Raw genomic sequence first — 18,314 nt, forward strand, 5'->3', positions numbered from 1 at the left:
CACTGAGTTAAAAAAAAAAAAACTTGATTATAGTCAAACATTTGGGGAAGTAATGTTCTTTAATGGTTTGGTATTCTGTGAGGAAGTGCTGCTTCTGTCTGTGGGTATTTCATAGTGCATTGGCCTTTCCTCTTTACAGCCTTTCCTCTTCAGGGTGCCAGGTTTTCCTGTGACATGCCTTTTCAATGGCAAGGCTTTTGGGGTTTTGATCAGCAATCATTGTGACATAGTGTGATGGCAATTTCATCGATCAGAACTCTTAAAGGAGGAAGTACAGAAACAAAATTCTCTTGGCATTATTAAGTTTATTTGCAAATAGAGAGACGCGTCAAACGCTTACAAACTCATCATCCGAGGAGTCTCTAAAGCATTTGGAAATACGTTCGATACTAATAGAGGAATGGGTGGAGATAAGAATCTGCATGGACTACTTTGTGTTTCCCAACAGGTTGTGTAGTTATGTTTTAGCTGTGTTGTAATTTGGTTAATTTTGATTGGTTGAATGTTCTGGTCCTAATGAATCATTTTGTTAGTTGAACATGTTTATGAACTCAGCCCCAGGATTAGTTGAACATGTTTATGAACTCAATCCCAGGATTAGTTGAACATGTTTATGAACCCAGCCCCAGGATTAGTTGAACATGTTTATGAACTCAGCCCCAGGATTAGTTGAACATGTTTATGAACTCAATCCCAGGATTAGTTGAACATGTTTATGAACTCAATCCCAGGATTAGTTGAACATGTTTATGAACTCAGCCCCAGGATTAGTTAAACATGTTTATGAACTCAATCCCAGGATTAGTTGAACATGTTTATGAACCCAGCCCCAGGATTAGTTGAACATGTTTATGAACTCAGCCCCAGGATTAGTTGAACATGTTTATGAACTCAATCCCAGGATTAGTTGAACATGTTTATGAACTCAATCCCAGGATTAGTTGAACATGTTTATGAACTCAGCCCCAGGATTAGTTGAACATGTTTATGAACTCAATCCCAGGATTAGTTGAACATGTTTATGAACCCAGCCCCAGGATTAGTTGAACATGTTTATGAACTCAGCCCCAGGATTAGTTGAACATGTTTATGAACTCAATCCCAGGATTAGTTGAACATGTTTATGAACTCAGCCCCAGGATTAGTTGAATGAAGGGACTCTTTGTCTGTGCAAAAACGTGCAGTCTGAGATTTTGGGCCAATGGTTGTAAAAGTTGCAAATGTTGAAAGTGTGTAGAATGTCATATATGTGCTGATTAGGATCCTATGTCATCAGAACCACTCGCTTTCAATCTTCAAGGCTAACAGAGCTAGGGCAGTGTTTCAAATGATACATTCCGCAAATACGAAGGACATGTTACACATCCAGCGCAAATGTTACATTTTATAAATTAGATTGTTCATCACCAATATCCCTGAGTACATCTTTAACCCTGGTATTCTAGGACTTGGCTATGTACTTTTGTATTCATGACAGGACAGTAGGAATGGGAGGCTAGAGAGCCGGATACAGTGGATATAAAAGGTCTGCACACCCCTGTGAAAATGCCAGGTTCTTGTGGTGTAAAAGAATGAGACAAAGAGAAATCATGTCAGAATGTTTTCCACTTTAAATGTGACCCATAATGTGAACAATTCAATTAAAAATCAACCTGAAATCTTTGAGGGGGAAAAAACCTTACAATAACCTGGTTGCATAAGTGTACAAGGACACTGACCTTTTTAGTCCAATTTAGCTAATTTAAAACCTGAGAAATTGTGGTTTCTCCATTGCTCTATATGTTTTGTACCAACTGAGGTCTTTGGTCTATTCAACTTCTAATGAACTTGGTTTTGTTCTGCATTTGATTTAGTTTTAGCAGTGTTATAGAAGGTTTTAAAACACCTATTGAAGAAATGTTTGCATTATGAAAAGAAACATATGACGAAGGAGACCCTGAACTGTTGAGCAGCTGAAATCCTATATCAAGCAAGAATGGGAAAATATTTCACTTTCAAAACTACAGCCATTGGTCTCTTCAGTTTCCAAACACTTACAGAGTATTGTTAAAAGAAGATGTGATGCAACAGTGTTCAACATGCCCCTGTCCCAACTTTTTTTGAAATGTGTTGCAGGCATCAAATTCAAAATGGGCATATATTTTCCCCAACATTATAACATTTCTGAGTTTCAACAACAACAGTTGTCTTTGTACTATTTTCTATTAAATATAGGAATTAAATGATTTGCACATCATGGCATTCTGTTTTATTTGCATCCCAACTTTTTGCATCCCAACTTTTTTGGAAACAGGGTTGTACTCGGAGATCATAAATGGTTCTTATACTTTCAGTGGTTATCATCTTGATTAAGTAACACGTCTTAAATTGACTAGTGGGAGTATAAATAAACCAATGGTTGTGCATTGCGAGTATTCTATGACTATGCTCCTTTTTTCATGGAGTATGACAAATGGTTAATTAGCGGTTTTAGGCTATAATTTATTATGTATATTTGATGATTATAGGTTGATGGATCGCCACACCCGCTTAAATTATGGGTGTGTCTTATATTCTCATGTCCACAGCTTTATCTGATTTATCAATCTACAATGACATCTACGCTTATTTCAAAGAGGTGTGACAGTTTCGTAAATCACCTTTGGAGATGATCGTACGTCTCTTCCCGTGCTTGAATCTGTGGTCTTTTCTGAGAGGGTTTTATGACTGAGGGACAATGTCTGTAATCAAACTGTGCTTTGACCAAGCGGTGAGAAATAAGTGAATTGTTTCAAAGCCACTCTGTTACCTACTATTGAACTAGTAGATGATGGGGCAATTTACATTTTATTGTGCAATTACATTTTTTATTTTGCTTTATTTAAACAACAATATTTTTTGCAAACACTGCCTGTTTGTAATATAAACGATATACAATGCATGCTATAAGTAAGTGATTTGAGAAGTGTTGGAGGTCGTCTTTCATACAGAGGGTGCCATCCCACCTTTTGATACAAAATGCAATCCATGTCGTAATTCGTAGTCCTCAAACGGACCGAGGGCAGAGTGAAAAGACAGCATAGAAGCTTTTACTTGCATAGAGATTACAGTTGTATGAAAAAGTTCAGTCTATGGAAAGTTTTTACATATTTGGACATATTTGGACACCTAAACACTATTTACAAATAAATGTAATAAAAAAAAATTTTTACTGAAAGATTATACTTTGCTATCATGTATACATAAAAAATCGAAAGAAACACATTTTTAAAGTACACCCCCTGCTTCAAAATCTGATGTTGCGCCATTTTGCTGGAATTATAATGTAGCCTTTTCTAGTAACTGTCTACCAGTCTCACGTCGATTGTGAGGATTTAATTTCAACTCTAGTTCTAAACTCTTCAGTTAAATGCTTTATTGATGTTCCACACTTGAAGTGATTTTCCATGTTGCAAAAAGAGAATAACAGTTACTGAGTTAAATGTGAGACAAACAATGAATAAAGGTGAACATTTGGTGTATTATTATTTTTTTAATATTCATTGAACATAATTAAAAACTTTTAGTGCGGTTGGTTTGTGTGCGTGTGTCTATGTTTAGTGCAAATGTACTGCATGAGCTCTTTAATCTCACTTAATCCTCTGAAGGTCTCTGATCTTCAGAGGGCCTTCTGTGTAGCTTCTCCGGTCCTGTATTGGAGCTGTGTGGAGGGGAGAGGGGCCATGTCTGGGTCTGGGGGCTCCCTCATTGGCCTGGTAGAGGTGGTGGTCTGATGGAGGTCTGGGTCAGGGGGGCTCCCTCTCTGGCCTGGTAGAGGTGGTGATCTGGTGGAGGTCTGGGTCAGGGGGGCTCCCTCTCTGACCTGGTAGAGGTGGTGGTCTGGTGGAGGTCTGGGTCAGGGGGCTCCCTCTCTGGCCTGGTAGAGGTGGTGGTCTGGTGGAGGTCTGGGTCGGGGGGGCTCCCTCTCTGACCTGGTAGAGGTGGTGGTCTGGTGGAGGTCTGTGTCGGGGGGGCTCCCTCTCTGGCCTGGTAGAGGTGGTGGTCTGGTGGAGGTCTGGGTCGGGGGGGCTCCCTTTCTGGCCTGGTAGAGGAGGTGATCTGGTGGAGGTCTGGGTCGGGGCGGCTCCCTCTCTGGCCTGGTAGAGGTTGTGGTCTGGTGGAGGTCTGGGTCTGGTCAAGTTAGGCTGTGTTGATATATGTGGTAATGCTCTGGTGGTGTGGTAATGCTCTGGTGGTGTGGTGATGCTCTGGCGGTGTGGTAATGCTCTGGTGGTGTGGTAATGCTCTGGTGGTGTGGTAATGCTCTGGTGGTGTGGTGATGCTCTAGCGGTGTGGTAATGCTCTGGAGGTGTGGTGATGCTCTGGTGGTGTGGTAATGCTCTGGTGGTGTGGTGATGCTCTGGCGGTGTGGTGATGCTCTAGTGGTGTGGTAATGCTCTGGTGGTGTGGCGATGTTCTGGTGGTGTGGTAATGCTCTGGTGGTGTGGTGATGCTCTGGCGGTGTGGTAATGCTCTGGTGGTGTGGCGATGTTCTGGTGGTGTGGTAATGCTCTGGTGGTGTGGTGATGCTCTGGCAGTGTGTGTGGGCCTAGGGCTCCTTTATCTTGTCATGGTCTCTGGGTGGTGAGGCGTCTCTGTCTATCTCATTCTCTGAATTCAATGAGATTTACTTGCATAGAATGTTACCTTATACTATGCTCAAGCAAACATGCAGTCACATTTAATAAATGATGATAGAGGTGAATAACTAATAACTCATGAATAACAATTAGGACAATACAGGGGGATATAAATGTGAATAATAATAAGTCAGAAGGTCAAAGGTTGTTTTTGTCCTTGTTTTTGTGCCTTTACTCTCCTGAAGGTCGTAGCTGCAAGCTGCATATTTAACAAATAATATAATAAGGGTACAATGTTTTCTTTCTGTAAAAATCTTGGATTTACTGCTTTAATGTTTTGGTTACATAAACTTTGAATTAGTTTCTCTGTCTCTGTTTCTCTGTTTCAACATGTCTTTGAATGAGCACAACCTGTTCTCTGGGTAGCCAGATCTGCTTGTGACAACTGTCTAAACAACCAGGCTGTACTCAGTGAATCTCTCACTTTCTCTGTCTTTTTGTCTTTCTCTTTCTCTCTCTTTCTCGCCCTCTCTATCTTTTTGTCTCTAAGTTTTTTGTCTCTCTCTCTCTGTCTTTTTCTCTCTCTCTCTCTCTCTCTCTCTCTCTCTGACACACCAGAGGTTCGCATTTTGACCTCTATCTTCTAGGACGTATCATTGACAATATATGACTCTGTCCCAAATGGAACCATATTGCCTATTACAGTGCCCTGCTTTTCAAAAGCCCAACAGACCTTTGTCAAAAGTAATGCATTATAAAGGGTATCCAGGTGACTTTTGGGACACTGGCATTGTCTTATTATTTGATGAATTTTACACTCTAAGAAGAAAAGGTTCTGTCTCGAATGAAAGGGGTTCTTCAGCTGTCCCTATTGGAAAACTATTTTTGGTTCCAGTTGGAAAGTTTTCCCATAGAACCTTTTATACATAGGAATTCTACATGGAAACCAATAGGGTTCTGCTTGTAACCAAAAAGGGTTCTTTCAGCAACCATAAAGTGGTTTCCATTGGAGACACCAGAATGACCCTTTGGGACACTTTTGTTTAATCATTACAGCATGGCCAACTACACTCATCCTACACTCATCCTACACTCATCCTATACAACTCCTTCACTACTCTCCTCCACCACACTCCTCCACTACACTCCTCCACTACAACTCCTTCACTACACTCCTCCACCACACTCCTTCACTACACTCCTCCACTACACTCCTCCACTACAACTCCTTCACTACACTCCTCCACCACACTCCTTCACTACACTCCTCCACTACACTCCTCCACCACACTCCTTCACTACACTCCTCCACTACACTCCTCCACCACACTCCTCCACCACACTCCTCCACCACACTCCTTCCCTATACTCCTCCACTACACTCCTTCACTACAACTCCTTCACCACACTCCTCCACTAGACTACTCCACTACACTCCTTCAAAACACTCTTCCACCACACTCCTCCACCACACTCCTTCACCACACTCCTCCACTACACTCCTTCACCACACTCCTCCACTAGACAACTCCACTACACTCCTTCACCACACTCTTCCACCACACTCCTTCAAAACACACCTCCACCACACTCCTTCACAACACTCCTCCACTACACTCCTACACTATAGTCCTTCACTACACTCTTTCACTAAGCTTTTTCCTATACTCCTTCACACTACATTCCTCTACTATACTTTCTCTACTACACCCCTGGGCTCTTCTCCTTCACTATACTTCTCCACCACACTCCTGTCTCTTCTTAATGTGTCCCATTGTTCAAGGTTTCATGGTATTGAATCTTAATGTTTTCCTCTGTCTTCTCTCTCTTCACTTTTTCTGATTCACTCTCCCTCATCCTCCCTCACCCACCTCCCTCCCACCCCTGGCCTCTCTCTCCTCTCATCTTGTCCCCACTTAGATGTGGCCGTGCTTCACCCCGATAAGAAGTCAGTCATCATGTACATAACCTCCTTGTTCCAAGTGCTGCCTCAGGGCGTAACCATGGAGGCCATCCAGGAAGTAGAGACACTGCCTCGGACTATCATAAAGCAGGAGGAGCACTTCACCATCCAGACCCAGCAACGCTACTCACAGCAGGTATGTCACTCACACACACACTATTTCTGTCATTTTGCACATGATTACTTTAAACGCGCGTTTATAGTGTGTTTGGTTTTGTAGTGTGCAAACGTATTTGCCCACACATACACAAAATACACAAGATCTCTTGTGCACACAAAGAAAAATCACAGAGCACAAACCATCAAATCAATTTACAACCCAATTTTAGTCAGGAGCAAGATTACTTGATCTCCGGCAACAATGTAAACGTGGAATTCTGTTACCCTGGTAATGCGCCATCATCGCCGTGCGGTTTTATCTGTCACCGTGGGCCAAGATGGCATTGTTGCCTTAATCACGTTGTTGCGGTGGTCAGTGATTACCAAGTGAACATTTTCCAGAGACATCCTGTAAAAATCACCCTATTCCCTACATGCAGTAGTGCCCTGCTTTAGATCAGGCCCGTGGGGTGTTCTGCAGGGCCCTGTTAGTGTACCGAACAGGGATAGGGTCTATCTGGATCTTTGTAAATGTCCTAGCAGCTCCGGTGTTTTTTCGTGATGCCAAAATGCCATTTCTTTCCCATGGTCCCTCGGGGTTACATGTGTTGCCCGTGTGGCTTCCTGCCATTTCCAAACTAAGCTGCACCGGGGACGACGTTCATCAGGCATTAGCTGGCTGAACAGCTGTCACTTCTGGTCACTGTTGTCGTCGTGGTGGTTTTGTTGACTGTTTATTGTTTACGCTGCCTGCAGGGGGGGGGGATCACTCTCATTCAGCTTTGTGATGTCACAAATCTGCTCTCCTTCGTACCTCCAGCTAGTTCACTCCGGGTTTTGATGTCCAAAATGGTACACTATTTTCTACCTAGTGCACTGATGTGATCAGTAGGTGTCCCATGCCGGTGAAAGGTAATGAACTACATAGGGTACTACAGTATCGTACGGCCATCGTCTTTAGGGTCATTCCCGCTGTGACCTACCATTTGGACCTCAAAATGGGTGCGATGTAAAAAAATATACAGCTCTAGAAAGGGTTTAAGAGACCACTGCAGAATTATCAGTTTCTCTAGTTTTACTATTCATAGGTATGTGTTTGAGAAAAATTAACGGTTTTGTTTTCTTCTATAAAATACTGACAACATTACTTCCAGATTCCAAATTCAAATATTGTCATTTACAGTATTTATATGTGGAAAATAACAACTGGTCAAAATAACCAAGAAAAGATGCATTGTTTTAAGACCTCAAATAATGCAAGGAAAATAAATTCATATTCATTTTTCCACAACAAAATACTAATGTTTTAACTTAGGAAGGGTTCAGAAACCAATATCTGGTGGAAGAACCCTGATTTTGAATAACAGCTTTCATGTGTCTTGGCATGCTCTCCGCCAGTCTGTCACATTGCTGTTGGGTGACTTTATGCCACTCCTGGCACCAAAATTCAAGTATCTCGGCTTTGTTTGATGGCTTGTGACCATCCATCTTTCTCTTGATCTAATTCCAGAGGTTTTCAATGGGGGTTCTGGTCTGGATTTTGGGCTTTCACAATGGGTGCGAGACACTGTGGCTTTTAGGCCTCTCCAGGTCTCCGTCTAACCATTAGACGACCAGGTGTTGGGCAAAGCTGAACGTTTGACTCATCGGAGAAGATGACCTTACTCCATTCCTCTACGGTCCAATCCTTATGGTCTTTTACAAACTTCAGCCTGGCTCTTCTTTTCTTCTCATTGATGAAGGGCTTTTTTCTAGCGTTGCAGGACTTCAGCCCCGCTCCTAGGAGCCTGTTTTGAACTGTCCTCGCCGTGCACTTCACCCCAGCTGCTGTTTGCCATCTTTTTGTAGGTCACTTGATGTCATCCTTTGGTTGTTAAGTGAAATTCGTATTAGTTGACGCTCATCTCGGTCAGTGGACAGTCGTTTTTGCCCTCTGCCAGTCTGTAGCTTTATTGTTCCCAATGTCTGTTGTTTGACCTTGTTTTTATGAACCGCCGTCTTTGACATTTTCAGGATGGAAGCAACCTGACGCTCACTGTATCCCTCTGCCAGTAAAGCCAGAATTTAACCCTTCTTTTCCTCACTTTTGTCATGCTGAATTGTTATTTTTTTTATTCAAATTACCTTTGAGGTACTACTTGCACTATTGCACTAGGTACCTATTGCCAGAGGATAGTGATGACCACAGCAGTGGTTTTTATACTTTTTCTCATTAAATCAGATATGGTTCAGGTAATCACCTAATCAGTACCTCATTAAGTAAAATTAAGTGTGGCCGTGTTAAAATTGAACAGACACTGGAATAGATAATAATAATAATAATATGTTTTATTTGTATTGCACTTTACACGTGAAGGACACATCTCAAAGTGCTACAGGTGCACAGATAAAAACACTAAAACATAAGAACAGTCAATTGCCTGCCATACATGTAGAGATGCTGATTTAAGAAGAATTGGGAGTGATCTCTTAATTTTTTCCAGAGCTGTATATTTTAAATGTCAGAAACAAAAATCTGAAAATGATTATGTAAAACAGAAATACAGACTAACATCATAAAACATTGAGAAATACATTGAACCATGTAAAAGGAGTTAATTAGCTTTGAGCTCTGGTTTTCCCACCTAAAAAATTAGTATACTCTGATGTCATTCTGGGCATTCTAATAAAAGAAGTACTACTAAAAACAAATTTTTTGTGAAGTATAATGAAAATAAGTACTTTACTCATGGGAAAATAATTCCTGATGAGCGATTTTAGACTGCAAAATAATATTTAAAGCCTTATTCTTCTCATAGAAGTTGAGTAAGACCTTGGGACATGGCATTATCACCTACACTCATTACAAAAAGGTTTCAAAATGCATATAATTCCATTTCAACATCACTATTTTTTGTGTTTTTAACGTTATGGACACCTGCCTTCATAATTACAAATTAGCTGTTGACTGTCTACAGTGGATATATGTCCTGTTCTCACTGTTGATTGATGGTAGACAATCAGACAGTTGTCAGCCAGTTGTGGGGTAATTTCCTTCTACATTAGACTGATAGACTGGGATCAGTGTCCTTTCCTTTGAATCTAAATGTTAACTTACTTCCTATAAATGCTATCTTAGCTCTTACTGGGCCGCTGTTCTATTGATGTGGGACTTTGAGACATTAACTTGTGACAGTGATGGATGGAAATTACGCAAAAAGAGAGCAAGGTAAGAGGAGGAGAAGGAGAAGGAGAAGGAGAAGGAGGGAGGTGGTCAGTGTGAGAGAAAAGCAGAGGGATCGTAAGATAAAAAGAGAGATACAGAATGATAGAGAGAGAGAAAGAAAAGCTGAGAGGGGGGAAATGAGTTTAGCTGTCTGGATGACGCCATTATCCTTCACTTCATCTATCATCATTCACACCAACTGTCACAACTCTCTCTCTCACACACACACACACACACACACCCAGACACACTCTCCCTTTCACTGGAAGAGTTACCAATGGTTTAGGATATTCATCTAAGGCTCAGGGGATGTGTCTGGATGAGTTACCAGTGGTTTAGGATATTCATCTAAGGCTCAGGGGATTTGTCTGGATGAGTTACCAGTGGTTTAGGATATTCATCTAAGGCTCAGGGGATGTGTCTAGATGAGTTACCCGTGGTTTAAGATATTCATCTAGGGCTCAGGGGATGTGTCTGGATGAGTTACCGGTGGTTTAGGATATTCATCTAGGGCTCAGGGGATGTGTCTGGATGAGTTACCGGTGGTTTAGGATATTCATCTAAGGCTCAGGGGATGTGTCTGGATGAGTTACCAGTGGTGTAGGATATTCATTGAGGGCTCAGGGGATGTGTCTGGATGAGTTACCGGTGGTTTAGGATATTCATCTAGGGCTCAGGGGATGTGTCTGGATGAGTTACCGGTGGTTTAGGATATTCATCTAGGGCTCAGGGGATGTGTCTGGATGAGTTACCGGTGGTTTAGGATATTCATCTAGGGCTCAGGGGATGTGTCTGGATGAGTTAACAGAGGATCAGGGGATGTGTTTTTTTAAAGCCATCAGCCCAAACAGACGGAAGGTCCGGGCGGACAATCGGTCAAACTTCATTAGCCAATAAGAAAGTTCCAGGTGCAATAGGCGTTGGCTTAATGGGCTTAGTCTCCCAACCAGTCCTCTCTCAAACACCTTCTCCCACCTATCATGTGCATTCAAGCACCAATGACTTGGAGTAACGTTTTTGTGGGGCAGCTGAGAATACAGTGCAATGTAACTCTCCTGGTAAGATCATGACACTAGCAATGCCATAGTTGTGGGTTTGATTCCCACGGGGGACCAGTAAGTAAATGAATGCGGTCGCTACTGCGCGTCTGGATTAAATAATTTCTGACACTGCATGGATTCAGGGCTGACCAGTGCAGTTACAATGTCTTTACTGGATGTGATCATTGTGACAGTGATGCTAGAGTAGCTAGCTGGCTAATTAAAGGAACATTGCATTTAGTCTTGTAGTCTACTAGCTAGTTGTCTTCTCTTTTGCCGTATAAAGTGGCTGGTTGAGTCTCGATGGCTCATAATAGACAGGTGTTTCTTTTATATTATCAAATGTCCGTAAATACAGCTTAATTTGGAGCCACGTCTAAATCAAATCATTACATAGGTTTCTCAGTTTGTTCCCTCCCATCGTGTGATACATTCCTACTAAGGCCAGTTGGGCCTGGCGACCAGGTTCCTGCCCAGCTGATCCAGCTGTTTGAAGAGGGTTTACAATTTATTCTACTCTGTCTTGCTTTTGTGTGATGGCGTCAGATGCACTGGCCCGGATCTGACCAGGTGGGCTAGTAGATCACAGGTCCGAGGTGAAAAATCTGTCCCATCCCATATTTTAAATATAGTGTCTACTAGGCCTTTGTGAGAAGTACCAGATTAAGTTCCATCTCTCTGTGCTTCTGTCCTATTGGCTCTGATGCTCTGGCCCATCCTCTCATAAGTCTCTCTCCTCCCCTCTCTCCAAATATCTCTCTTTTCTTCTCTGTCTCTTTCACCCACACACCCTGCCTTCCCTGTCATTACTCACATTTCCTGTCTTTTCCGCTCTCTTTCCTCTCCTCTCATCCTCCCATCCTCTCATCTTCGTATCTCTTCCTCTCCTGTTCATCCATCTCTGTCGTCTCTTTTGTTTTTTTTCTTCTCATTCCCGTCTCTATCGTCCCCTCTCCTTCCTGCCTCTCTCTCTCTCTATCTCTCCTAGATCACAGTGAGTCTGGCTCAGGGGCGGATTCACCCCCCATCCCCCACCCCCTCTCCTCGCTACAAAAGCTATGCCTACACTCAAGCAGCATATGTCAAGTCACCTGACCAAAAGAGGAGACGCTTTACTGAGCAGGTCTGTGTCTATACACCTAACCACCCTGTCTCTCCATCCTCCTCAACCTGTCTGCTTTTCGGGGTTGTCTTCATTGCGGTTAAGCACTTCTCCGGTGCATTGTGACTGTGGTAAAGACAACCTGGAATGTCACTGTCCCTGGGCTTTTTTACCTTGGGGTTGGCTCCTCCCCCAGGGTTAAATGGGGAGTTATCTGCTTCCCGGGTGTCCAAGCAGCACATGTGGAGACACTGGCCAGCACAGCGTGGCTTGGCACAGCACGGCTAGGCTGGGTTAACCACACAGCACGCCGCAGGCTGACTCATCTGTGTGTGTCTTCAGCAATGTTTGTCTTTCATCGCCAAGTCAATGTGTGTTCTCTGTCTTTCTGTTTGCCTCTGTCTGTCTGTTTGTTTCTTTCTGTTTGTTTCTGTCTGTTGCTGTGTAATCATACTTCTGGCTGGATTGAAGCCTTTGTTTTTTCCATCAGTTTAGGCAGCAGGTGTGTGTGTGGAATGTGAGGAATGTGTGAGTGGAATGTGTGTAATGTGTGTTTGGAATGTGTGGTATGTGTGTGACATGTGTGTAACGTGTGTGTGGTATGTGTGGTATGTGTGTGACATGTGTGTGACATGTGTGTAACGTGTGTGTGGTATGTGTGTGACATGTGTGTAACGTGTGTGTGGTATGTGTGTGACATGTGTGTAACGTGTGTGTGGTATGGGTGTACTGTGTGTGTGGTATGTGTGTAACGTTTGTGTGGTGTTTGTGTAATGTGTGTTTGCAATGTGTATAACGTGTGTCTGTTGTTTGTGTACTGTGTGTGTGGTATATGTGTACTGTGTGTGTGGTATGTGTGTAACGTGTGTGTGGTATGTGTATAACGTGTGTGTGGTGTTTGTGTAATGTGTGTTTGCAATGTGTATAACGTGTGTCTGTTGTTTGTGTACTGTGTGTGTGGTATGTGTGTAACGTTTGTGTGGTGTTTGTGTAATGTGTGTTTGCAATGTGTATAACGTGTGTCTGTTGTTTGTGTACTGTGTGTGTGGTATATGTGTACTGTGTGTGTGGTATGTGTATAACGTGTGTGTGGTGTTTGTGTAATGTGTGTTTGCTATGTGTATAACGTGTGTCTGGTGTTTGTGTACTGTGTGTGTGGTATGTGTGTACTGTGTGTGTGGTATGTGTGTAACGTGTGGGGTGTGTGAGTGTGTTCTGGCTCTGTAGTCTCCCTTCATTGTAATAATTCAGTTTCACACTGTTGAAATGCATGCTGGGAGAGGAAGCCTTTATAGGCTATTAGGTACACTAAACCAGTGTAATGTGGTGTTTATCTGTGGTTAGTTTAACGCTACATCCGTTCTCTCTCCCTCTCCTCCCCCTCTGACCCCTTCTTCCTCTTCGCCTCGACTCCCCCCTCCCCCTTTCCTCCCCATCACTCCCCCCTTTCCTTCCCTCCCTCACCCCCCACATCCCCCGTCTTCTACCCCCTTGCCCTCCCCGTCCTCTCCACCCTTTTTCATCCGCCGTCCGTTGCCTCTCCTCCACCTCCTTCTGCTTCCCTCTCCCCCTCGCCTCCCCCTCCTTCTCCTCCCATTCATCACACCCCTCTCACCACCCTAGACGACGCTGCTGCGCGGGGGCAGTCAGGATGACCTGCAGCGGGGACTGAGTCCCCTGGCCCCAGGAGACACTCAGCTGGAAGACTACCAGAGTGGCCTGGAAGGGGTCCTGACCTGGCTGCTGTCTGCAGAGGACGGCCTACAGGCCCAGCCTCCCATCTCCTCCCAGGTGGAGGAGGTCAAAGAGCAGTTCCACACACACGAGGTACAGACAGGGTTCATCGTACCTTTGGAAACTTTATTCTTCATTATGTTATGTGCGTTTTGACCACTGAAACAAGGGGAAATATTTATAAAATGTGTTGTCATTTCTAAATTGGTTAACCGATATGTACAGAAATAACCTCAAATCAAAAATGGGGGGGTACTCGCCCTCTTACCCTACGAGGTTCGGATCCTGCTGGTTTTTTTGCCCCCACCTGGTGTCCAGGTCTAAATCAGTCCCTGAGTAAATGGTTGCAATTTAATAAATGGAGAGGAACTGGATTCCATGTCCAGAGTTGAGCTTTAGGGATCTATATTTTTTACATTGTAGTAATTGTTTGATTGGCAATCCAAATTGGAGAATATAGCCAAAAAGAGAAGTAAATGCTCATGTCCCGGTAATTACAGAGGGCACCGTAAATTAGTCTTGTTGAGTTTATTTGCACATAATAAATGCATTTATGTATTATTGAAAGAGCAAATAAACAGAATATTTGTGCAGGGGAGGTAGAAAGGTTGAACACCTGACACAACATTTTCCCTGGTGTCTTCATTATAAACTAATACATCTACCCTGCTCCTGTGTGTCTGTGTCTGTGTGTGTGTGTCTGTGTGTGTGTGTTCCTCCCTGTGTGTCTGTCCCTGTGTGTGTGTGTGTGTGTAGGGCTACATGGTGGAGCTGACATCCCACCAGTCCAGTGTAGGCAGGGTGCTGCGGGCTGGGAGCGCCCTTCTGGGCGAGGGTCATCTAACTGAGGAGGAAGAGACAGAAGTCAGGGAACAGATGAACCTCCTGAACTCCCGCTGGGAACACCTCAGAGTGGCCAGCATGGAGAGACAGAGCCGGTACGAGACACACAGACGCACACAACCAGAAACACACACAACCAGAAACACACACAACCAGAAACACACACACACACACACAACAGAAACATACAACCAGAAACACACAACCAGAAACACACACAACCAGAAACATACACAACCAGAAACACACACACACACAACAGAAACATACAACCAGAAACACACAACCAGAAACACACACAACCAGAAACATACACAACCAGAAACACACACAACCAGAAACATACACAACCAGAAACACACACACACACACAACAGAAACATACAACCAGAAACACACAACCAGAAACACACACAACCAGAAACATACACAACCAGAAACACACACACACACACACAACAGAAACATACAACCAGAAACACACAACCAGAAACACACACAACCAGAAACATACACAACCAGAAACACACACAACCAGAAACATACACAACCAGAAACACACACACACACACAACAGAAACATACAACCAGAAACACACAACCAGAAACACACACAACCAGAAACATACACAACCAGAAACACACACACACACACACAACAGAAACATACAACCAGAAACACACAACCAGAAACACACACAACTAGAAACACACACAACCAGAAACACACACACACACAACCAGAAACACACACACAAACACAATGAGAAACACGCACACAACCAGAAACCTACACGCAACCAGAAACATGTACGCACATCCTGAAAATCACAACCAGAAACACACACACAACCAGAAACACACAACCAGAAACACACACACACAACCAGAAAATCACAACCAGAAACACACACAGCCAGAAACACACACACAACCAGAAACGCACAACCAGAAACACACACAACCAAAAACACACAGGCTACCAAGAAACACATACACAAACACAACCAGAAACACACAGGCTACCAAGAAACACACACACAAACACAACCAGAAACACACAGGCTACCAAGAAACACACACACAAACACAACCAGAAACACACACACAACCGGAAACACACAACCAGAAACACACACGCTAATACACTGTCAATAGTATGTCAACCCACACAATGTGATGGAGAACATCTATACACAACGTAAAGTCATTATCACCTTGACTTATCACCTTGATTAGACAAAATATTGGCACACACACACACACACACACACAAAGACAGAGAGGCAGGCTCTTGACTTTAAGGACATTACGATGATTACCTCTGTAATCTACCCTGGGGTTCAGCGGGACGGCGTGGCAGCCATTCATTATACCACAGTAAACCACTCCATCACTTCTGACTCATAATGACATCCAGGCACGTCGGTTGGGAAACAAACAAGCGCACCCATACGCACTATATGGACAGGCACGCATTCTCACACCACACACATGCACACACACGAGCACAACATTGAAAGACAGCTTTGCTATCTCTCTTTCTCTCTCTCTCTCTCTCTCTCTCGTTGAGGAAGGATGTTTTTCTGTGACGCTTTGAATAATCCTTCGACTGGGGCGTGTAAACACACTGTGAAGTAGCCAAGTCCAATACTGCTGTACTCAACGGCCCCCCTATCTCCCACTGTCTCCCGCCCTCTACTCTTCCCTCCCCCCCACCCCGCCTCTCTTTCCTCCCCTCTCTCCCCCGCCTCCCCCTTGTCCAGACTCCATGAGGTCTTGATGGACCTGCAGCACCAGCAGTTGAAGCAGCTCACCGATTGGTTGGAGCTGACCGAGGGGCGGATAAAGAGGATGGGAGCTCAGCCAATGGGGCCAGACCTTGAGGATGTCAAACACCAAGTGGAAGAGCACAAAGTAGGCTACCTGCCTGCAGGGCTTAATGAGTAATGTTCATCCAAGCACAATGTAGCAGAATAATAAGTATTTCCCGTGCAATCAGTTCAGGTAGTACCTCAGGGAGATGATCGTGCTTTGATAACTGCCCACTAGTAGAGAGAATTGTTCACCCTATTACAGGAAAGTTTCATTTAACCACATTATCAAGGAACATTTGCATGTACTGCATTTCTCTTCATTTCGGAGCATTTTCCTATTTATAAATGCACTTTTTATTGGTCGCTCCTGAACTTAGTGGCCGGTCTACTTCTTGCTGTATGTCGCCTTTTAAGGCCACATCTTTCATGAAGGCATTCAAATGTTCCGGTGACCTGTGGGTCAAACAAGCAGTTGTCAAATTAATTCAAACAATCAAATCAAATGTATTTCATACAGCCCTTTTTACATCAGCAGTTCTGATCAAGTGCTTATGCCCATCAAATCAAATGTATTTTATAAAGCTCCTTTTACATCAGCAGTTGTCACAAACTGCTTATAAGCAATTGATTGGATGCATCTCATACAGCTGTTGCAGGAAGACCTGGAGCTGGAGCAGGTGCGTGTGAACTCTCTGACTCACATGGTGGTTGTCGTGGATGAGAACAGTGGAGACAGCGCCACCGCTGCCCTGGAGCAGAAACTACAAGTGAGACTGACACGCACATTGTTCACATCTCTGCCATTTAACAGACACTCTTTTCCAGAATTAAATACATGTAGTGCATTCAACTTGAGTGGGCCGCAGTAAAGTCGGTACCTCTGAGTTAGCTGCGTCATTGAGACACTCGGGTCCAATTCCTGTTTGCTGATTAGCCTTAACGGCCTTTGAAGCACGGTGCAATTGTCCAGAACCATCCTGGTTTGGAAGATACTAATCTAATTTGGCTCCCTTGTCTTGGTGTGCTTGGGGTGGCTACAGCAACTGTGAGCTCAGTTCAAGTAAAAGGCCTGAGCTTGCATTCCTTTCGGCGCGTAGGGATTCTGGCATAGACTTGGTTGAACCAGGGATGGCATTGGATGTGTTTCAGGAGACACATATCTCTAAATCGATTGTTCAAATTCTGCTGGGATGCAGTGATGAGGCAGGACCTTCACCACGTAATGATGCTTAAATAGTAAAAATATTAAATAATAAAGTTATTAAAGAAAAAAGAAAGCTGGGGGAAAACCCCACGACCGAGTAATATTAATTGTACCTTTATTACACCTTGTTGATTATACCCCGATTGTACCTTTATTACACCTCGTTGATTATACCCCGATTGTACCTTTATTACACCCTGTTGATTATACCCTGATGGTACCTTTATTACACCTTGTAGATTATACCCCGATTGTACCTTTATTACACCTTGTAGATTATACCCCGATTGTACCTTTATTACACCTTGTAGATTATACCCCGATGGTACCTTTATTACACCTTATAGATTATACCCCGATGGTACCTTTATTACACCTTGTAGATTATACCCTGATGGTACCTTTATTACACCTTGTAGATTATACCCTGATGGTACCTTTATTACACCTTGTAGATTATACCCCGATTGTACCTTTATTACACCTTGTAGATTATACCCCGATTGTACCTTTATTACACCTTGGTTATAACGTCCACAGTGAAGTGAAGTAGGAAGAAGGGAAACAAATTAAAAAAATATTCTACATATTGCGATCATTAAGAATGTAGGCTTTCAGAGGTTTTGGGTAAAGGGGCCGGGACTTGGCTGCCGTGGCTTCAATGTGAAGCTGGCAGAACGAGGATCTTGGGCAGGGATGTAGGGTTCGA

The 18,314-nt window shown here is 43.4% G+C and overlaps 1 protein-coding gene across 4 annotated transcripts in view; it reads left to right on the forward strand.

Moving 5' to 3' along the window:
• dmd (dystrophin) overlaps positions 1-18,314 on the forward strand; it is a 171,962-nt gene that overhangs the window by 73,142 nt on the left and 80,506 nt on the right. For all 4 annotated transcript variants that reach the window (XM_034289748.1, XM_034289749.1, XM_029116727.2 and 1 more), the window contains exons 8-13: positions 6,519-6,697; positions 11,894-12,028; positions 13,631-13,834; positions 14,498-14,679; positions 16,351-16,501; positions 17,049-17,168. In XM_034289748.1, the coding sequence (XP_034145639.1) occupies positions 6,519-6,697; positions 11,894-12,028; positions 13,631-13,834; positions 14,498-14,679; positions 16,351-16,501; positions 17,049-17,168 (971 nt within the window). The remainder of the gene's footprint in view (positions 1-6,518; positions 6,698-11,893; positions 12,029-13,630; positions 13,835-14,497; positions 14,680-16,350; positions 16,502-17,048; positions 17,169-18,314) is intronic.

Source organism: Esox lucius, chromosome 22, assembly GCF_011004845.1.
Source record: "Esox lucius isolate fEsoLuc1 chromosome 22, fEsoLuc1.pri, whole genome shotgun sequence".
Taxonomy (NCBI): domain Eukaryota; kingdom Metazoa; phylum Chordata; class Actinopteri; order Esociformes; family Esocidae; genus Esox; species Esox lucius.